At 43.9% G+C, this 23462-nt stretch overlaps 1 protein-coding gene across 2 annotated transcripts in view; it reads right to left on the reverse strand.

The window, feature by feature from the left end:
• Nucleotides 1–7354: 7354 nt before the first annotated feature.
• TMEM19 (transmembrane protein 19) overlaps nucleotides 7355–23462 on the reverse strand; it is a 34933-nt gene continuing 18825 nt past the window's right edge. For both annotated transcript variants that reach the window (XM_069764598.1, XM_069764599.1), the window contains exons 5-7: nucleotides 21555–21809; nucleotides 17873–18082; nucleotides 7355–10984 (exon numbers count right to left, since the gene is read on the reverse strand). In XM_069764598.1, the coding sequence (XP_069620699.1) occupies nucleotides 10821–10984; nucleotides 17873–18082; nucleotides 21555–21809 (629 nt within the window). In that variant the 3' untranslated portion in view covers nucleotides 7355–10820. The remainder of the gene's footprint in view (nucleotides 10985–17872; nucleotides 18083–21554; nucleotides 21810–23462) is intronic.

Consider the following 23462-nt stretch of genomic DNA (forward strand, 5'->3'; position numbering starts at 1 on the left):
GAATTGGATGAAGGGTTTAGGAGTTTCAGCTCCTTAACATATGCCACCCTGTTTTTAAAGGGACCAAAAGTAATTGGACAGATTCAATAATTTTAAATAAAATGTTCATTTTTAGTACTTGGTTGAAAACCCTTTGTTGGCAATGACGGCCTGAAGTCTTGAACTCATGGACATCACCAGATGCTGTGTTTACTCCTTTTTGATGCTCTGCCAGGCCTTCACTGCAGTGGTTTTCAGTTGCTGTTTGTTTGTGGGCCTTTCTGTCTGAAGTTTAGTCTTTAACAAATGAAATGCATGCTCAATTGGGTTGAGATCAGGTGACTGACTTGGCCATTCCAGAATATTCCACTTTTTTGCTTTAATACACTCCTGGGTTGCTTTGGCTTTATGTTTTGGGTCATTGTCCATCTGTAGTATGAGACGGCGACCAATCAGTTTGGCTGCATTTGGCTGGATCTGAGCACACAGTATGTCTCTGAAGACCTCAAAATTCATTCTGCTGCTTCTGTCCTGTGTCACATCATCAATAAATACTAGTGACCCAGTGCCACTGGCAGCCATGCATGCCCAAGCCATCACACTGCCTCCGCCGTGTTTTACAGATGATGTGGTATGCTTTGGATCATGCGCTGTACCACGCCTTCGCCATACTTTTCTCTTTCCATCATTCTGGTAGAGGTTGATCTTGGCTTCATCTGTCCAAAGAATGTTCTTCCAGAACTGTGCTGGCTTTTTTAGATGTTTTTAGCAAAGTCCAGTCTAGCCTTTTTATTCTTGATGCTTATGAGTGGCTTGCACCGTGCAGTTAACCCTCTGTATTTACTTTCATGCAGTCTTCTCTTTATGGTAGATTTGGATATTGATACGCCTACCTCCTGGAGAGTGTTGTTCACTTGGTTGGCTGTTGTGAAGGGGTTTCTCTTCATCATGGAGATTATTCTGCGATCATCCACCACTGTTGTCTTCCGTGGGCGCTCAGGTCTTTTTGCATTGATGAGTTCACCAGTGCTTTTTTTCTTTCTCAGGATGTACCAAACTGTAAATTTTGCCACTCCTAATCTTGTAGCAATTTCTCAGATGGGTTTTTTCTGTTTTCGCAGCTTAAGGAAAGCTTGTTTCACCTGCATGGAGAGCTCCATTGACCGCATGTTTACTTCACAGCAAAACCTTCCAAATGCAAGTACCACACCTAAAATCAACTCCAGGCCTTTTATCTGCTTAATTGAGAATGACATAACGAAGGGATTGCCCACACCTGTCCATGAAATAGCCTTGGAGTCAATTGTCCAATTACTTTTGGTCCCTATAAAAGCAGGGTGGCACATGTTAAGGAGCTGAAACTCCTAAACCCTTCATCCAATTTAAATGTGGATACCCTCAAATGAAAGCTGAAAGTCTGAACCTCAACTGCATCTGAATTGTTTTGTTTAAAATTCATTGTGGTAATGTCTATAACCAAAATTAGAAAAATGTTGTCTCTGTCCAAATATATATGGACCTAACTGTACATAATCAGAGCCACCATCAGTACCAGAATACATCACCAGAACCACCATCAGTACATGAATACATCTCCACATGAATACATCGCCAGAACCACCATTAGTACATGAATACATAGTGCTTAGTACAGATGCTGTTAGTTGTTGTTACCAGCCAAAATCAGATTGCAGACCAAGCAGGAACCAATGTACCGATATGATACAGGCAGTATCACAAATAAGCATTCACATCCAGGTTCCTTATAGGTAAAAACTTTCTTTTTTATCTCCATCTTGTTTAGACACCCTCATCTATGCAGACATCCCTCTTCTCTGGTCTTCTGCAACTCGCCCTGACACTATGCCCTTAAAAATAACAGCATGATTATAATGCTCCTGAATAAATATATCTGCCTTTTGCTATGCCTCTGAATAAATGATTGCCCCCCACTATGCTCTCTGCAAAAAATGACTCACACTGCCCCTCTAGTGAAACATGCCCTTCACACTGCCCTCTTTTACCTATACTGTCCCATACCCGTGTACCCCTATACTGTGCCTGATTATTACACTTCCCCCTTCCCAGCATGCTGTCCCTTCTGTATACTTCCCCACACACTATCCAGTCTCTCCACAATGTCCCCTCAGTACTTTTCCCTTACATTTTCTCCCACCATGCTATCCCCTTAAGGTACCGTCACACTAAGCGACGCTGCAGCGATACCGACAACGATCCGGATCGCTGCAGCGTCGCTGTTTGGTCGCTGGAGAGCTGTCACACAGACAGCTCTCCAGAGACCAACGATGCCGGTAACCAGGGTAAACATCGGGTTACTAAGCGCAGGGCCGCGCTTAGTAACCCGATGTTTACCCTGGTTACCATCGTTAAAGTAAAAAAAACAACCACTACATACTTACCTTCCGCTGTCTGTCCTCGGTGCTGTGCTTCTCTGCTCTGGCTGTGAGCGCCGGGCAGCCAGAAAGCAGAGCGGTGACGTCACCGCTCTGCTTTCCGGCCGCTGTGCTCACAGCCAGAGCAGAGAAGCACAGCGCCGGGGACAGACAGGGGTAGGTAAGTATGTAGTGGTTGTTTTTTTTACTTTAACGATGGTAACCAGGGTAAACATCGGGTTACTAAGCGCGGCCCTGCGCTTAGTAACCCGATGTTTACCCTGGTTACCAGCGAAGACATCGCTGAATCGGCGTCACACACGCCGATTCAGCGATGTCAGCGGGAGATCCAGCGACGAAACAAAGTTCTGGACTTTCTTCCCCGACCAGAGATATCACAGCAGGGGCCTGATCGCTGCTGCCTGTCACACTGGACGATATTGCTAGCCAGGACGCTGCAACGTCACAGATCGCTAGCGATATCATCTAGTGTGACGGTACCTTTATGCTCTTTTCTACTGACCCCTCACACATCTCTCCCACCGAATGTCCCGTTTCACATTCCTCACCTTACCTATACTGTCACCTCAGACATTCCTCCCCACCATTCCCATACTCTCACACATCCCCCACTTCACTTTTCCTCACATTCTACCTTCATTTCCATATTGTCTACTAACACATTTCCCCTTCCCCATACTGTCTCACCATTCTTTCTCTCTCCCCATACTGTCCCCTCAAGCTCAACCCCATACTGTACCCTCTCAAGATTCCCCATTATAATAAAACTGTGACACAGCATTTTATCTTGATTAACCAGAGGTCTCTTTTCAGTAAGCCAGGAGGATTAGATTATCTATAGGTTGACTTTTGATTTTACGCCTTTGTTCTTCAGTTGGTCAAGAACCATACACTGTTGTCATATTAGTCTTAAGGCCCCGTCACACGTAGCGACGCTGCAGCGATACCGACAACGATCCGGATCGCTGCAGCGTCGCTGTTTGGTCGCTGGAGAGCTGTCACACAGACAGCTCTCCAGCGACCAACGATCCCGAGGTCCCCGGTAACCAGGGTAAACATCGGGTAACTAAGCGCAGGGCCACGCTTAGTAACCCGATGTTTACCCTGGTTACCATCGTTAAAGTAAAAAAAAACAAACGCTACATACTTACCTACCGCTGTCTGTCCCCGGCGCTCTGCTTCTCTGGTCTGGCTGTGAGCACAGCGGCCGGAAAGCAGAGCGGTGACGTCACCGCTCTGCTTTCCGGCTGACCGGCGCTCACAGCCAGACCAGAGAAGCAGAGCACCGGGGACAGACAGCGGTAGGTAAGTATGTAGCGTTTGTTTTTTTTACTTTAACGATGGTAACCAGGGTAAACATCGGGTCACTAAGCGTGGCCCTGCGCTTAGTTACCCGATGTTTACCCTGGTTACCAGCGAAGACATCGCTGAATCGGCGTCACACACGCCGATTCAGCGATGTCAGCGGGACCTCAACGATCAAAAAATGGCCCAGGCCATTCCGACACGACCAGCGATCTCACAGCAGGGGCCTGATCGCTGCTACGTGTCACACATAGCGAGATCGCTACTGAGATCGCTGTTGCGTCACAAAACTTGTGACTCAGCAGCGATCTCGCTATGTGTGACGGGGCCTTTAAACATTAATTTTTGAATGGCTAATGTTTGCGTCTTGTATCAGCTCCTACAACTTATTGTCTGCTAAATTTGCAAGACAGTGATGCAGTCATTAAACAATGGATATTTGCTTTATATGTTGAATGACCGTTGTGTGGTTCCTGTGGCTTGTTGATTTGCAAAACAGGAGTAAAAACTATGCAAATTGATTAAATAGTCAAACAATGCGAGTTCATATTATCACTCCTTCTCCTTGACCTGTGAATAAATGTGTGAAGAACAGTTGTGAACTATGAAAAGAGGATATCCAACTCTGTAACAACGTACACCCAGACATCCAAGTCAGCCAAGAGATACAGAGATCCAAAGAACCAGAGACTCTTTATAAAACCACAGCCAGGAACACTCTACAGGATAGCTGCCAGATCATGGCTCCATCACAAGGGACACAAATTTGACATTGTACAGGATGCCAGCTTAGGGGACCACAGCCCAGGCTGAAAGAATACAGATCTGCTCCACTGACCATGGATACGTTTGGGGTAGTCAGGATTTGGACTCACCGGTCACCTGGCTCCATGGAGATATTCGGCAAAGCCAAGATGTGTCCCTCCGATCACCTGGCCTTGTACCTCAATGGCCAGCTTCCAAAGCTTGTCGTTACCTCCTCTCTGTGCGTGCTACAGGTGGGGGTAGTGGGCCCCAGATGCTCTTAAGTAACAGCTGCTCTTATGTCGGCGAATCAGCGGAAAGGTGAGACTCTGATTTTGCACCATTTTGGATACTGCACTGGGACTGTTCTTTGTGTTATTTGCCTGTTTTGTGGTTCAATAAAGTATTGCCACACTGTTTTACCCTCATCCTGTGTTATGAGTAGTATTATGTACACTGTAAAAGGAGCATTTGCGTTTGGTGGGATGATCCCTAGTCCATGCGGCTTTGGTTATCGGACTAGAGCACTCCTTGACCACAAAAACGTTTTGTTTTTTTAGCTCTAATGGAGTGCTTACCATACCAACGTACACCGCCTATGCAGCACAGGAGTGATGTCAGCAGCGTGATGAGACAACCTGGTCCTGCTGCGGACGTCACCCTGACCCAGAAGCACAGGCAGTCTGGGTTTCAATTGTACTTGTGTCTGAAAGAAACGAGTACAATTGAAAGATTGGAGCCATGTCCATAATGGCAATTCCCTTTGCACCACTCCACAGACTTCGTTCTTCCTTGGGGCAACTTCCCACCAAGTTACCAGGAAATGCAGATACAAATTGTTCCCAAGCCACCAGAGACATAATTTCATTCCTTAACCCTGCTGTTCTGTTGGTCAAAAATGACCGACTTTGAACTTCAATATTCTTTAAAATATTCAAGATGCGGCTCTGAAACCCGTGGCCGACCGACCCATCCTCATTTAAGTCAATCAACCACAAGTTTCAGAACCGCATCTTGAACACCCCAAAAAATACCAAAGTTCAAAATAGGTCTCCCCAGACCGAACAGAACAGCAGGGTTAAGGCCACATACACACGTTGAGTATATGGTGAGTTTTTTTTTACATCAGTATTTGTAAGCCAAAATTAGGAGTGGGTGAAAAATGCAGAAATGGTGACGTGTTTTTTTTATTATAATTTTCCTCTGATTGTAAGCCAAACCAAGAGTGGAACAAACACTGATGAAAATGCATGTCATGGGTTTACTGTGACAGAGAGGAGCCAGAAGACTGTCTGATTTCTCCTACTCCTGCACTGATTAGAAGCACTTCGCCTTCTTATTAAACAGTGTAAATTTCTTTTGGCAGTGCAACGGTTAATCTCAGTTGAGCTTTCCTGCATTAAGGCTCTCAGCTGTTCACTGATAGCAGCTCCCATCTCCTATATAATCTGGGCCCTGGCTAGCACTCATTGTCAGAACAGGCTTTTGCTGCATGGCTGGAGGTTTGTGACTGCTGTTGGAGAAGGCGGTTGGTGGATTTATCTGTGACTGTTGCTAGGTTTTAAGTGTGTAGTCTAACACATCATAGGGACATACCCTTTTGACAAGATCTCAGCACAATTACATCTTTTAGTGATGACAATGAGCTGAGATCTCAATCTGTGCATGCGCCTACCACAGCAAAGATGGTGCCGATGCAGAATTAAAAACACGAGGCAGGTCACTGACCTATTATTCAAACACAGGGGACCGATAGAGGGGCCAGTGAACAGTTCAGCCCCTGTTCATCGAAAGCTCATTACAGAAAACTTCAAATGCTGATTAGAGAAGCAACATAAAGTGGATATTTTCACCAAAGGTATTAATTTATTCTTTCTATCATTACAGCTATCTAACTTGTCAAATCATGCTGACACGATCTCTTTAAAGGGAACCAGTTATCACTATTTTCTAATATGACCTGCGGTCACCACCTTACAGCCCCATGTGACAGCATTCTATGTGACTCCAATTCACCCTGAAAGTAAAAAAATCAAAACAAAAAAAAAACCATTCGATAGCGTCGAGGCATGCAGCAGCGGGGACTCAAACATATTATTCATGCACGCCGAAGCCACTCAGCACCCGGGCATGCTCGCATCACACCTTATCCTAAAACACCTTATCCGAACACATTCGCTCATCACTGTTAACCTTTAGTTGATGCTTTCATTGTATCAAGTATGTAAGGAGGTTAGAGACCCTGTTCGATGGAAGACAAAGGTTAATGGGACATTGCCTGTAATACTTTCATTCATTATTAGGTTGTCATTAAAAGGGATGTTTGTAATATTAAAGGGCCACAAGTTGCTACTACTATAAAATTGCAAAATAAGTATTAGCCATTGAAGACCCTGCTACCCTGTTGTGAAATCCCAGCTGTTCCTGGAGGTCTTTTGTGACAGGGCTGCAGCGCTGATGTCACATCTACAAGTGACCATTGAGCTCAGCAGTCTTGCCAAGGAAGACCGCGTCCGACCATTGTACAAGAGGCATCTCGGCTATGCTCTTGTCAACAAAAAAAACTCTGGGAAGCAGCAGAGGGAAGGAACTTGGAACAGAAAGGACTTTAATGGGTAATAAAAACTTATTTACTATGCAGCACAAACTACCCATGACCCATTTTTTGTGAAATACAGATACTGCTAACAGGGAATTTACCATTTGGGCAATTTATAGCATAACAATAGGATATGCCACAAATCTATTGAGATTTGGGCCCTGGTGTGTGCCATCAGAATTGAAGATCTGACTGCGCATCAGTGCACTCGCTGTCCTAGAAATAAGGCATACGGTAAATGTCTCAGATGGGACAACCTCTTTAATGATAGTCACATAGGTATTGTAAGAAAGCAGAACTCGTAGATAAAAAAAACCCTTAAATTATACTTCTTTATTCAAAATTATCCTTCAAAACATGAATACATTTATTGACCTAGAAACAGAATGTAGAGCAGATTGAAGAATGCGAACAGAGAAGTGGTGCTAACTTGCATGATACAGACTCATCCTGTTGCAGAAATGTGATTGACACTCATTGTGGATTTATATAACAGCAGATTTGGTGGTGCCTAAGTGAATACAGCATTATATAAATTAAAAAAGAACACTACAGTATCAATGTAAAGCAGATGGGTTAAAAAAACAACAACAAATTATAGAGTGGTGCATCAAAACGCTGTAGACAGAGTCAAAAGACTTTATTGATTCTTAAAGAGTAGGTGATCTGGACATCATTTAAGGTCTATTCTGATTGAGAAAACTTATCACCCATCTACAGAGCATTTGGTAACAGATTGGTGAGTGTCCGACTGCAGGGACCCACACCGATTGCCAGAACGGAGTGCTTCTATTCCCATTGGCGAGATATGTGTGCATGCTCAGAAGCCACTCCATTCATGCCATATGGGGAATGCCGGAAAATGCTGAGCGCAGTATTCAGCAGAATGAATTAAGAGTGGCAGTTTAACATGTGCACGCCTGCTCCATTCTTGTGGGGATAACAGTGCCCCGTTTTGGTGATGAGTGAAGGTCAAGGACATTGCGGTCTCACTAATCAACAAGTTATCATCTATTCTGTGGATAGATGGTAACTTTCTTTTTTGTATTTGAATACACCAATAATGTAATCTTCTCATAAGCATGTATGGTATCTAAAAATATAAAGTTTTCTTGGATTTCCCCATTAAAGTGGTCACACATCAGTAATGTCTATGAGGACATGATGTCTTCTCTAATAACCCTCATGGCATTACATATTTTTTTGGTCCAGTTCTATTATTCCTCTTCCCGAAATAAGCAGCAGTGGCGGTAAGAGGCTGACCATCTTACACAACCTCCATAGGAACAAGCATTTTAAAGAGGTATTGAAGTGTGCAAACCTGTATCCCCTACAGAGACCATCATTGTTAGAATGAATCTTCCCAAATGTCCCCTTTTCTCCTCTGTTTGTAAGCATGGGACCTGGAGCAGTTGAAGGAAGCGACTAGCCGTGCATGTTGCTCTGCCGCGTAACTCACTGTAAACAGGAGTGATCATGATAGCTCAGTGTAGCACTTGGCCATCTTTGCACAAGTCCACCTTGGCTTCGGTCTTGGGAGAAAGAGGCACAGAAAAGCCACTGTTCGGGCGAATGGAAGGCATCCTAATTGTGGGACCCAGACTGATCTAACAATTATCACCTACCAGTGGATGGGTGATCATTTGCAGACTGGAATAACTCTAAGGGAGAACATAACCATCTTCATTGTGGAACAGAATACCATACTGAAGAACATCTAAATATCTATTGTGGTTTTAATGACAATGACCTGTCAGTGAAGCACAGATTGGCCATGAGTCTCCAGAACTCGTCAACCTCATAAGCATATAAGAGCTCTTGAATTCAGGTTGTCAGAGCCGCAGACGGTCTGTGTGCGCTTCATATACGTCCGAGTACGACTTCAGGCCCAAGTACTGTAATGGATAGTTTACAGATGATTTTACAAAGTCGTAACCAAAGAAAATGAATGACTTCTAAAAGCTTTAAATTGATGTTGTTTAGTCATCGCTTTCTAGACCGTGAACGCAGCCAGCAGTGTGGAGAAAGGATGTTTTCTGTCTGGTTGAAATGGCATCTAACAGAGACGTGCAGAGATTTCTTCTGTAGTGAACACTCTTTCATCTATAAGAAAGACATCTACCCAGACATACGATAGTGTACTTATATATGCACATCCATATCTGTAGACCTAGCCGGAGCAAAAATCCTAGGCTTTATAAAGAAAAAGAGTAAATCGATGTCCGTGTAACACCGACAGACCCAGAAGAAAGAGTTTATCTGTTCCTCCGAAACACAAAGCATGGCCTGCAATATGCCCTTGGGTTAAAGAAACCTAGTGTAAGGAATTACAAAAAAAATAATACGTCACAAGAAGAAATGTATCCAGTGTTTGTAAGGCAAATATCAAAGATAGTCTGTGCCACTAAATTTCTACTAGAGATGCAGCCCAATTTTTCCACTGTCCAGAGATATTAATAGCCTCCAATTAATGAGTTAAAGAGGTTCTTAAGTTTGAATGTTATCTCTTATCCATGGGACACGTCACAACTTTGCGACTGCTTGGAGGCCATCTGCCTTGACCCCCAAAAGATCTGAGACTCTGAAGAGTTGAGGCTGAATGGAGCACAGGTTGATCATGCGCATTGCCTCTCTATTCATTCTGATAGACGGGCTGACAGCTACACATCTATCTTCGGCGTTCCCATTAAGAATGACAGGAGCGCTAGTGTGCATAATCGACTCCCACTCCATCCAGCTGGGGCAGTTGAGAGCCCCGGTTCTCACAATTGGTGGGGGGCACAGCAGTGGAACTCCCAACAATTGAAAAGTGATCCTGTCCCATGGATGAAGGACAGGGTTTAAACTTGAGATCTACCCTTTAACCCTTGTGTGTGGCATCTCTTGTACTCGTCTGGGATGTGAAGGAGTGGACGGAGCCCCACACAGACGTGACTGGTCTGAGATTGGCATCACCTGTCTGAATATAGCTTTAGACTAGCCTAGGCTCAATTGAAAGGGAGGAAATCTGTTCACATTATTTCTTGAGACCGAATACTCCCTTTAGTTACATATTGCCAAGAACTACAGCCAGCACCATTTGCTTCAATGCAGTATATAGTGCAGTTTTATTTTCCAACACGTGGTCAGAGTGGCCCATTTCATGGAAAAACAATGAAGTGGGCACAAAGGTAAACCAGAGCTGCGCCCCTTTCATTCTCAGAACCAGTGGGAGTATCAGAAATCACCCCCAATGATCAACACTTAATATGGGAGTAACCCCTAAGAGTTTTCTGAGTACACAGATCTTTAGAAATGGCCAACATGCGTATAGGGACTCAAACAGCTCAGGTTTATATATAGATAAAAAAAAGTTTTGGTCCACATAACACTTTAAAATTAGCAATTGAATTAAAAAAAAAAAAAAAAAAAAAAAGACAAAAAAGACAATTTTACAATTCTCAAAACCATGAGAAACCTGCTGACGTGTAGGTATAATCATATCTATTAAACTTGTCAATTTTATTATTCCAAGCCTAAAACTTTAAAACAAATCACCCTTTATACACAATGGTTGTGTCAGGCTACGCCACACTGTGAGGGTCAAACATCCGTACATTGTGTCATGTGCAGACATGAAGTGATACCAGAGAGTGTAGATGTACTAGTACTCCTATATAGTGTTCATTAGCAGTAATTGTTCAAAATCATATAGTGATCTCATGTATATTCGGCCCATTGGGCAAGCATATAGTTGACAACTTTCCAGTTTGTTTGTGCACTTGTCATTTTGCAATAATCTATGTTCTAGGCCAAAACCCCCAAGCAGCTCCAGGTAGCAAAATCGCTATAAGGATTGATGAGAATAGGTTTACGGCGTTGTTATCTAGTATGGGCTTCCCGGATATCAATTTTGCACCAATTGTTGGATGGTTGACAATCTTCCCAGTGGTTTCATCAAAACCTATAAGAATATATATGTTAGAAAAAAATACATGAACACAAAAAATCATTGTTATGGGTCAAAATCATTGTGTAAATGGTGATCAACTAGGTAGGAGATCAAACGGATCAGCTAAGTTACGAGAGGCTCCAAAACACAGTAGTTATACAAATCTTTCTGTTCAAACTTTTTTTTTTTTTTTACAAATACTGCTGCAAAACTGGCCTAAGCGTACGACTGCACTCTGCAGTGCCACATGGGCCCAAAAGCTACACGCACCTGCCAACCAAAATCATGTACATCAAATGTGCCTGTGCTTATTCACCCCTCTCGGAGGATTTGGCCTTCTGCTGCATGCAGCCGTATTCTGAAGATTTACTCCGGAATGATGTTAAAGGGCTTGTACTCTACTGTGCAACTCTAATCAGGTCAGGGCCAGAGACAACATAAAATTACATCCATACTCGCATCCTGCAGTGGTACCATCCCAGAAATGGCACTGCTAATTACATTTATACTCACATCCTGCAGTGGTACCATTCCAGAAAGGACACTGCTAATTACATCTATACTCGCATCCTGTAGTGGTACCATTCCAGAAAGGACACTGCTAATTACATCTATACTCGCATCCTGCAGTGGTACCATTCCAGAAAGGACACTGCTAATTACATCTATACTCGCATCCTGCAGTGGTACCATTCCAGAAAGGACACTGCTAATTACATTTATACTCGCATCCTGCAGTGGTACCATTCCAGAAAGGGCACTGCTAATTACATCTATACTCGCATCCTGCAGTGGTACCATTCCAGAAAGGACACTGCTAATTACATTTATACTCACATCCTGCAGTGGTACCATTCCAGAAAGGACACTGCTAATTACATCTATACTCGCATCCTGTAGTGGTACCATTCCAGAAAGGACACTGCTAATTACATCTATACTCGCATCCTGTAGTGGTACCATTCCAGAAAGGACACTGCTAATTACATCGATACTCGCATCCTGTAGTGGTACCATTCCAGAAAGGACACTGCTAATTACATCTATACTCACATCCTGCAGTGGTACCATTCCAGAAAGGACACTGCTAATTACATCTATACTCGCATCCTGTAGTGGTACCATTCCAGAAAGGACACTGCAAATTACATCTATACTCGCATCCTGCAGTGGTACCATTCCAGAAAGGACACTGCTAATTACATTTATACTCGCATCCTGCAGTGGTACCATTCCAGAAAGGACACTGCTAATTACATCTATACTCGCATCCTGCAGTGGTACCATTCCAGAAAGGACACTGCTAATTACATCCATACTCGCATCCTGCAGTGGTACCATTCCAGAAAGGACACTGCTAATTACATCTATACTCGCATCCTGCAGTGGTACCATTCCAGAAAGGACACTGCTAATTACATCTATACTCGCATCCTGCAGTGGTACCATTCCAGAAAGGACACTGCTAATTACATCTATACTCGCATCCTGTAGTGGTACCATTCCAGAAAGGACACTGCTAATTACATCTATACTCGCATCCTGCAGTGGTACCATTCCAGAAAGGACAATGCTAATTACATTTATACTCGCATCCTGCAGTGGTACCATTCCAGAAAGGACACTGCTAATTACATCTATACTCGCATCATGTAGTGGTACCATTCCAGAAAGGACACTGCTAATTACATCTATACTCGCATCATGTAGTGGTACCATTCCAGAAAGGACACTGCTAATTACATCTATACTCGCATCATGTAGTGGTACCATTCCAGAAAGGACACTGCTAATTACATCTATACTCGCATCATGTAGTGGTACCATTCCAGAAATGGCACTGCTAATTATATCTATACTCGCAACCTGCAGTGGTACCATTCCAGAAATGACACTGCCAATTACATCTATACTCGCATCCTGTAGTGGTACCATCCCAGAAATGGCACTGCTAATTACATCTATACTCGCATCCTGCAGTGGTACCATTCCAGAAATGACACTGCTAATCACATCTATACTCGCATCCTGCAGTGGTACCATTCCAGAAATGACACTGCTAATCACATCTATACTCGCATCCTGCAGTGGTACCATTCCAGAAAGGACACTGCTAATTACATCTATACTCGCATCCTGCAGTGGTACCATTCCAGAAAGGACACTGCTAATTACATCTATACTCGCATCCTGCAGTGGTACCATTCCAGAAAGGACACTGCTAATTACATCTATACTCGCATCCTGCAGTGGTACCATTCCAGAAAGGACACTGCTAATTACATCTATACTCGCATCCTGCAGTGGTACCATTCCAGAAAGGACACTGCTAATTACATCTATACTCCCATCCTGTAGTGGTACCATTCCAGAGAGGACACTGCTAATTACATCGATACTCGCATCATGTAGTGGTACCATTCCAGAAAGGACACTGCTAATTACATCTATACTCACATCCTGCAGTGGTACCATTCCAGAAAGGACACTGCTAATTACATCTATACTCGCATCCTGTAGTGGTACCATTCCAGAAAGGACACTGCAAATTACATCTATACTCGCATCCTGCAGTGGTACCATTCCAGAAAGGACACTGCTAATTACATTTATACTCGCATCCTGCAGTGGTACCATTCCAGAAAGGACACTGCTAATTACATCTATACTCGCATCCTGCAGTGGTACCATTCCAGAAAGGACACTGCTAATTACATCCATACTCGCATCCTGCAGTGGTACCATTCCAGAAAGGACACTGCTAATTACATCTATACTCGCATCCTGCAGTGGTACCATTCCAGAAAGGACACTGCTAATTACATCTATACTCGCATCCTGCAGTGGTACCATTCCAGAAAGGACACTGCTAATTACATCTATACTCGCATCCTGTAGTGGTACCATTCCAGAAAGGACACTGCTAATTACATCTATACTCGCATCCTGCAGTGGTACCATTCCAGAAAGGACAATGCTAATTACATTTATACTCGCATCCTGCAGTGGTACCATTCCAGAAAGGACACTGCTAATTACATCTATACTCGCATCATGTAGTGGTACCATTCCAGAAAGGACACTGCTAATTACATCTATACTCGCATCATGTAGTGGTACCATTCCAGAAAGGACACTGCTAATTACATCTATACTCGCATCATGTAGTGGTACCATTCCAGAAAGGACACTGCTAATTACATCTATACTCGCATCATGTAGTGGTACCATTCCAGAAATGGCACTGCTAATTATATCTATACTCGCAACCTGCAGTGGTACCATTCCAGAAATGACACTGCCAATTACATCTATACTCGCATCCTGTAGTGGTACCATCCCAGAAATGGCACTGCTAATTACATCTATACTCGCATCCTGCAGTGGTACCATTCCAGAAATGACACTGCTAATCACATCTATACTCGCATCCTGCAGTGGTACCATTCCAGAAATGACACTGCTAATCACATCTATACTCGCATCCTGCAGTGGTACCATTCCAGAAAGGACACTGCTAATTACATCTATACTCGCATCCTGCAGTGGTACCATTCCAGAAAGGACACTGCTAATTACATCTATACTCGCATCCTGCAGTGGTACCATTCCAGAAAGGACACTGCTAATTACATCTATACTCGCATCCTGCAGTGGTACCATTCCAGAAAGGACACTGCTAATTACATCTATACTCGCATCCTGCAGTGGTACCATTCCAGAAAGGACACTGCTAATTACATCTATACTCCCATCCTGTAGTGGTACCATTCCAGAGAGGACACTGCTAATTACATCGATACTCGCATCATGTAGTGGTACCATTCCAGAAATGGCACTGCTAATCACATCTATACTCGCATCCTGCAGTGGTACCATTCCAGAAAGGACACTGCTAATTACATCTATACTCGCATCCTGCAGTGGTACCATTCCAGAAAGGACACTGCTAATTACATCTATACTCCCATCCTGTAGTGGTACCATTCCAGAGAGGACACTGCTAATTACATCGATACTCGCATCATGTAGTGGTACCATTCCAGAAAGGACACTGCTAATTACATCTATACTCGCATCATGTAGTGGTACCATTCCAGAAAGGACACTGCTAATTACATCTATACTCGCATCATGTAGTGGTACCATTCCAGAAAGGACACTGCTAATTACATCTATACTCGCATCATGTAGTGGTACCATTCCAGAAAGGACACTGCTAATTACATCTATACTCGCATCATGTAGTGGTACCATTCCAGAAATGGCACTGCTAATTATATCTATACTCGCATCCTGCAGTGGTACCATTCCAGAAATGACACTGCCAATTACATCTATACTCGCATCCTGTAGTGGTACCATCCCAGAAAGGACACTGCTAATTACATCTATACTCGCATCCTGCAGTGGTACCATTCCAGAAAGGACACTGCTAATCACATCTATACTCGCATCCTGCAGTGGTACCATTCCAGAAATGACACTGCTAATTACATCTATACTCGCATCCTGCAGTGGTACCATTCCAGAAAGGACACTGCTAATTACATCTATACTCGCATCCTGCAGTGGTACCATTCCAGAAAGGACACTGCTAATTACATCTATACTCGCATCCTGCAGTGGTACCATTCCAGAAAGGACACTGCTGCTATTCCTGGTCGGTAAAACCGAAACAAATGAGCCAGAGTATAAGTTGGTATACATGCAATGTGTAGGAACATTACCCTCGCCAACTGTATCCTCACCCATCCCTTGTAGACTGTGAGCCCTCGCGGGCAGGGTCCTCTCACCTCCTGTACCAGTCATGACTTGTATTAAGATTATTGTACTTGTTTTTATTATGTATACCCCTCCTCACATGTAAAGCGCCATGGAATAAATGGCGCTATAATAATAAATAAATAACAATACACAACATATTCATACTGGCTATTAAACAGACATATAACCTAAGATAGAAACAAAAATGAACATATACTCTGCTATAAGTAAAAAGCAATAGTGCACATAATTAACACTGCTAAGTACCCGAACACTTTTTTTCTTTTTTTAACAAAGGTAAATGCCACCCCACCGGCGCCAATGTGTTGTCAATCGGGAAGTTCCTAACATCTAGTAATAAAACCTTACCATGTGTCAAAAATTATCTCAATATGAATAATGGCTGAGTGCAAGAACCTACGGTAATACAAACCCCAAAGAAAATAACACAAGTTGGTATACCTGCAACGTGTAGGAGCATGTTCACGCTGGCCATGAAAGACAATTTTCCTGGTGGGTCACTAATCATTGATGTCGACTGACCACTGCAGGCTAATCAGTGGCAGCGGCTTATAAATATTTCCATCAGAGTGGACATTCACTTAGACAAATTAGGCGGCAGAGGTTATGTGACACAGCAATGTTTAATGACTCAGAGAAAATAGCATTGCTGGAACGGCGTTGCTGTGGGAGGGGAGTATATATTGTTTTTATTTTCTACGGGACCCTGAAGTTAACAAGCAGTCCAGCAATGCACAACCCCTTTAATGAGATTTCACCCACCCTTTGATCTATCAAGTGCACAGTTGTACTTCAAATCATCAAAAATCACTAGAATCATGTGGCTTGAACCACAAGCAGCATGAATCCGATTCTGGATGAGTGACTGTGTACATACTTGAGAGACCAGTCAATCATCTGGATCGGGAGGGGAAGAAGGGAGAAACCAACTAGGGGGCCGCACTGGACTAGATAGTCTATCGCTCTAGTCTTTGCCTGGCTTTTCACACTATGGTTTCTCGAAAACAGACAGAGAATTTCAGAGAAAAACACACTAGGCTCTCATTCATGCTGCCTGTGATTTCCGGACAGCTTCCTATTACCATCCCTACAGTTACAGACTAGAAACATGCCTACTCATTTTCAGAACCCTTCATAAGAACTCTAAGGTTCCTTGCAAGGTAGTACCAAAACCATTGATTTGCAGAACAACCTATGTATACAGATGCTTATTCTTAATATGGTACCGGGGAAAGGTCAATCCAACAAAAGTATATATTTAGATTGTGAGCCCCATTGGGGACAACGATGATAATGTCTGTAAAGCGCTGTGGAATATGTTAGCGCTATATAAAAATAAAGATTATTATTACTATACTGTGAAGCAGAACATAAAATGTTGGTTCCATATTACCGATACATGCTAATTACATGTTATTGTGAATAACTAAGTGTATTGCTAAATATATATTTTTCTGTAGTTAAAGCACCACTCCAGTGGGGTTTTTCAGCGCTGGAATGGCGCTTGAAACTTAAGACCCCTGTCCTCATTACTGTACTCACCTTCCACCGGCTTCATGCCGCTCTGGTCTGGGGGCGCCATCTTGTGCCCAGAACGTCTGATTGGCTGCAAGTCAGTAGCTACGTCACAACAGCTCAATGCAAGTCTATGACAGCCAGAACAAGGCTCTCGTAGAGATGTATTGAAAAGTGACATGTGTCGGGCTCCATAAAACACTGGAGCTGCCGGCAGGTCACTTTTCTCCAGAGACTAATGAGAATGACGCTGAAAAAGGATGAAGGCAGTGGAATCCTAGTATGAGACAGGGGAGTGAAAAACACGCTGGAGTGGAGCTTTTAAACAAAAAGAAAAAATCTACACTGTGTACCGTGTCAACTACACAAGATCTGGTGTTATTCTGATGAAATTGAAAATAGCCCTAGTGGCTGGAGCTCAGTGACCAACCTAGGCCATGCTCACAGAGCCATTTCTCCACCCCATGAGAAGTCAATCGGGACCACTGCTTACTAACAATAAGATCTGAGGGATTAGGTCCTGCGTTGTGGCTTTAACTAATGGTTTGTACTCTACAACTGCTATAGAGCTAAATAAAAGGGAAATGATAAACTCACCAGTGTACTGCATTATAGCTCCAAGATAAGAGTCTAGTATGGAGCCAATCAGGCCGGCCATTGCACCATACAGAATAACTGGCCACTGGGGGGCAGCAATCTCTAAATCATTCACAAACAAAAGCTGAGAGACAAAATAGGCCATGCCGACACATAAGCCACCCAGAAGACTGGCAAAGAGGCCTATAATTGTGACGCCACCATTTGTGCCTAGAATAAAAACAAAACCCAATTAATGCTGTATGTAGAATGACGATTGACAGAGCATGTGTAATGAGGATGTCCAGCAGGCAGCAAATGTTACACAATTACACGCTATATCTGGCCTGTTAAATCCCCGGCGGCTGCACTACTAGGGTCCCAACCATTACACCAGATCTGAAGAACTAGGCAATTCATTGTTCTATAGACTGCTTAGTTGTTCATCTCCTGGAATGAAGACATCATGTATAGCATTTACATGACCACTGCACTCAATCACTGAACTCAGTACTCATACAGCATGTGACCACCGAGACCAGTGATTGGCTTCAGCGGTCACACGAATGATCACTGTGGGAACTACCTGAGCAGCGACACTAGAGTGGTGGGGGATTAACAGTTCAGTTATTCGAGTTTATGAATTACTTCTCTTATGCAGCTTTCTTCGGATCCTGGACAACTCTCACATGGTGGCTGCTTCAGCTCTGGCATGTTTTAGTATACACCTGAAATACCAATTGTGGAGCCCCTTTTTCTGTAACAATCTGGTGGCATTCATCTGCTATTCTGCCTACAAATAAACTGACAACCAGGAGTCAGCGTTATCCATTGAAATGAGGTATACCCCTTACAACCTGACAATGTCAGCCTATAAAGAGGTACACCTTCCTGTTATTGTAGTCATTAACTTCTAATGAGGTCAACGCAGACACAAACACTACTCAGAGTTAGGCTGGAATCACACACCTATATTTCACAGTGTGTACAAACTGCAGTTCACGGACTGGATGCCAGTCGATGGTCCCAAACTCAACAGCCTTGGACTGTGAAAAATTGATGTATGAATCTAGTTATAATTAGCATTCAGATTAGGTCACTGTAATAGGTAGCAGTGAAAAAAACTAAATTATAATTGGACCGCGCCAGTCATGTCCACTCGATTGTCAAATTCAGCCTGTGAATGTGTTGGCATGACTGTAGAGTGGTGGCGAGTGCGCCACACCCTGACGACTGGAGAGCAGTGGCGAGTGCGCCACACCCTGACAACTAGAGAGCAGTGGCGAGTGCGCCACACCCTGACAACTAGAGAGCAGTGGCGAGTGCGCCACACCCTTACAACTAGAGAGCAGTGGCGAGTGCGCCACGCCCTGACAACTAGAGAGCAGTGGCGAGTGCGCCACGCCCTGACAACTAGAGAGCAGTGGCGAGTGCGCCACGCCCTGACAACTAGAGAGCAGTGGCGAGTGCGCCACACCCTGACAACTAGAGAGCAGTGGCGAGTGCGCCACGCCCTGACAACTAGAGAGCAGTGGCGAGTGCGCCACGCCCTGACAACTAGAGAGCAGTGGCGAGTGCGCCACGCCCTGACGACTGGAGAGCAGTGGCGAGTGCGCCACACCCTGACAACTAGAGAGCAGTGGCGAGTGCGCCACACCCTGACAACTAGAGAGCAGTGGCGAGTGCGCCACACCCTTACAACTAGAGAGCAGTGGCGAGTGCGCCACGCCCTGACAACTAGAGAGCAGTGGCGAGTGCGCCACGCCCTGACAACTAGAGAGCAGTGGCGAGTGCGCCACGCCCTGACAACTAGAGAGCAGTGGCGAGTGCGCCACGCCCTGACAACTAGAGAGCAGTGGCGAGTGCGCCACGCCCTGACGACTGGAGAGCAGTGGCGAGTGCGCCACACCCTGACAACTAGAGAGCAGTGGCGAGTGCGCCACACCCTGACGACTGGAGAGCAGTGGCGAGTGCACCACGCCCTGACAACTGGAGAGCAGTGGCAAGTGCCCCATGCCCTGACAACTGGAGAGCAGTGGCAAGTGCCCCATGCCCTGACAACTGGAGAGCAGTGGCAAGTGCCCCATGCCCTGACGACCGGAGAGCAGTGGCGAGTGCGCCACACCCTGACGACTGGAGAGCAGTGGCGAGTGCGCCACGCCCTGATGACTGGAACAAAGTAAGGGGCTGTGCGATTATCATGTAATTTGCTCCTTTCACCGCTTCCTCTTACCCAAATATGATACGGGTGCTAATATTAACAGTGCAATCGTAGATGGACTCACACATCCCTGTTTCACAGTGCAGATGCTAATCATAACACCTGACCCTTACTTAGGTAGGGAATCCTGACTTGATGGGTTCTCTTTAAAGCCCGCTGTTAAAGGGTGATCTGCAGGAGCAGTGCAGGGCAGCAGGAGAAGCTGGGTGTGATCTGATTCTGTCTTGAAGAGATCTGTGCAGCAATTGATAGAATTACAGCTCTCGCTCTCTCTGCCTGACCAATTCAGGGCAGGAAGGGAAGCTGGGAACTATATGCATATTAGCTTCAGACTGCAGAACCCATCCTTGGAGCTTGAGGATGTTAGTAAATCACCAGACTGCAATTTTTACCATTCTATTCTGTCTTATTGGGCCCCTTTCACACATCAGTTTTTGCCATCAGTCGCAATCCGTCGAATTTTGAAAAAAACGGACCCAGCGACTGATGCCGTTGGATCCTTTTTTTCTCATAGACTTGTATTAGCGATGGATTGCCTCACGTTTCATTTGTCGGTCGCCGGTTCCGTCGAAAATGGTTTGTCCAGCGGCTGGAGACGACAGACATAATAAAGTTTTTTTGTCTATGTAGAAAAAATGGACGGCGACGGGTCCGTCGCTTGCTAGTGTGGAAGCCTTTGACAACATATTCAGTCTTTTTTTTTTTTTTTTAAACTGAGCATGCTCCGATCCAATTAGCCAAATCTGCTAGTCGGATCTGTCGAAAAACAATCCGTCGCATCAGTTTTTCACAATCTGCGACGGATCCGCCGAGCCAACGGATTGTGATTGACAGCAAAAAACTGAAGTGTGAAAGGGGCCTTAAATTGCCCCAACAAGTAAGATCTCTTGGAGACTACAGTGGTAAGCAAATACTGACAATCTTATGTATATGGCATAGGACTCCATTGGTTCCATTTATCTTAATGGGTTTGTTTCAGATAATGTTGACACTTGCAGGACTTTCCTCAATATATTCTACAGCCTGGGAATTCATCCCGTGTCTTACTTATTTGTCAAATGAAGAAAAAAAAAATCTCTCTTCAATCAACGCCTCACTAAGTTTGTGTAGCGGATGCTGTTTTTTGGATATGACTATACGGTACTTCCTAAAAGGCTCTTCTGAATATCCAGACAACTGCCTGTCTCTGAATCTGAAAAAATCCATTTCTGCTTTCCAAGCAATAGCTAAATCCTACATTCTGAGCTCATCTCTTCTTCATTGCTATACCTTCTTTGGGTGCTTTTTACGCTAAATACTACTATACATAGTGGGACCCCACTATGAGGATGTGATCGCACTTTCAATAGCATCATGTATCAGATCTAAATGGGAAGATCCCTATCACGTCCTTATCAATGGGTGTGCCCTATAGTAAAGCGAGTCCCATAATTCAGAAAATATGATCGTTATATACATTCATATACACAACTTTATTCTTACCCACAGGGACCTTCTCCCAAGTGGTTATTAATCGAGGAGAACTTTTGCTAAGGACTGGAGCAATCTCTGAAGCCCATGTATCTCCAGCTGAGCAAGCAAGGGCCCCGAGGAGTGATAGACACATCCATGAGGCAGTGTACTCTTTGGAAAAGTCAATTGGCATCTCTCCAGGACCATTTTCCACCATGTACAGCAAAGCCAACTCTGCTGGTACACCCCCGTTACAAAACACCTGCACCCAGTTCCTTTGTCCACCTGAAAAAAACCAAAACAAAACAAATCAAAACAGTCATGAATATAATCCTCTATGTAAAGTTAAATTTTAGCAAGCACGTTCCACGTCATGAAATTTGACCTAAACCAGTGAGACCCTTCTGCAAGTGATTTGCTGCCATTTCCTATGTTTGGAGCCCTAACAACTGGTGGAACATTTTTCTTCAGACAGCAGGATATTTTCACCCTTAAATCACATGAAAGGCAGGCAACATTAACCCCTTCCCGCTATGGAAAATTTTTGTGCCTATATTTTTCCTCCCCTTCTTCCAAGAGCCATAACTTTTTTTTATTCTGTCAACATAGCCATGCGAAGACTTGATTTTCTGTGGAACAAGTTGCAGTTTTGCTAAACTCCTAACCGCTGAACCACTGTGCTGCAATAATTGTCTCATTAGTGTGGGTCTCATTTCTGGGCCTCACCCCTCGAACATATACAGAGCTGCTCACCATTATTGGCACCGCTTAATTTATTTTTATAGACTGTGCAATATGTTCAGAAATAAATGGAAATGTACCAAACTTATATCCTCAGGATTCTTTAATTAGTGGTCCAAAGTAATATAACAATAAAACATTGTTTTTCAAATTACATTTTGCAATTTCAAAGAAGAAACCGAATAAATAGCAGGTGCAGCAAAAAAGGCACCCCTAATTAATACATACTTGGTTGCATAGCCTGTGGCATTGATGACTAACTCCAAACATTTCTTGTAGCCATCTATAAGCTTCTTGCACTTCTCAGCTGGTATTTTCTCGCACTCTTCCTTTGCAGTTTGTTTCAGCTCTTACATGTTTGCAGGGTTCTTTTTCCCAATGGCAGATTTCAGCTCACCCCAAAGATTTTCTATAGGATTGATGTCAGGACTCATTCCTGGCCATTTTAAAACAGTCCATTTTTTCTTTTTCAACCATTCCTGTGTACTTTTGGATGTGCGTTTTGGGTCACTGTCTTGCTGGAGGACCCATGATCTACGACTCAAACCAAGTTTTCTTGCACTGGGTAGGACATTTCGCTCTAAAATCTTGATTATTCTCTGATTTCATGATTCCTGTGATCTGGGTTCAAGGACTCCAGTACCAGATGCAGCAAAGCAACCCCACAGAATTATGGATCCTCCACAATGCTTTACCGTTGGTAGGGTGTTCTTTTCCTTATAAGCTTCATTGCACCATCTGTAAACAAACTGTTGCTTAGCATTGCCAAAAATATCTATTTTTGTTTCATCTGTACACAGAACATTTTCCCAGAAGGATTGTGGTTTGTCAGGGTACTCTTTGGCAAAGATCAGTCATTCTTCTTTATGTCTTTTCTTAAGCAATGTTTTTTTCCTTGGCTTTTGTCCATAAGCTCTGCTTGGTTTAGGGTGCGGCGTATGCTACTTGTTGAAACCATGACACCAGACTGTTCCAGGTTGGCCTTCAGGTCTTTGAATGTTTGACGTGGTGTTTTTTCCACCATTCGTACCAACCTTCAAAGACCTCTCTTGTCAATTTTTCTAGTTCCCCCACATCCAGGGAGGTTCTTGACTGTACCATACTCGGCAAACTTCTTAACAACACTGTGCACTGTTGACACTGGGATACCAAGGTCGTTGGAGATGGACTTAGACCGTTTGGAAGTCTTAAGCTTGC

The sequence above is a fragment of the Ranitomeya imitator genome, chromosome 4 (assembly GCF_032444005.1).
Source record: "Ranitomeya imitator isolate aRanImi1 chromosome 4, aRanImi1.pri, whole genome shotgun sequence".
In the NCBI taxonomy this organism is placed as follows: Eukaryota; Metazoa; Chordata; class Amphibia; order Anura; family Dendrobatidae; genus Ranitomeya; species Ranitomeya imitator.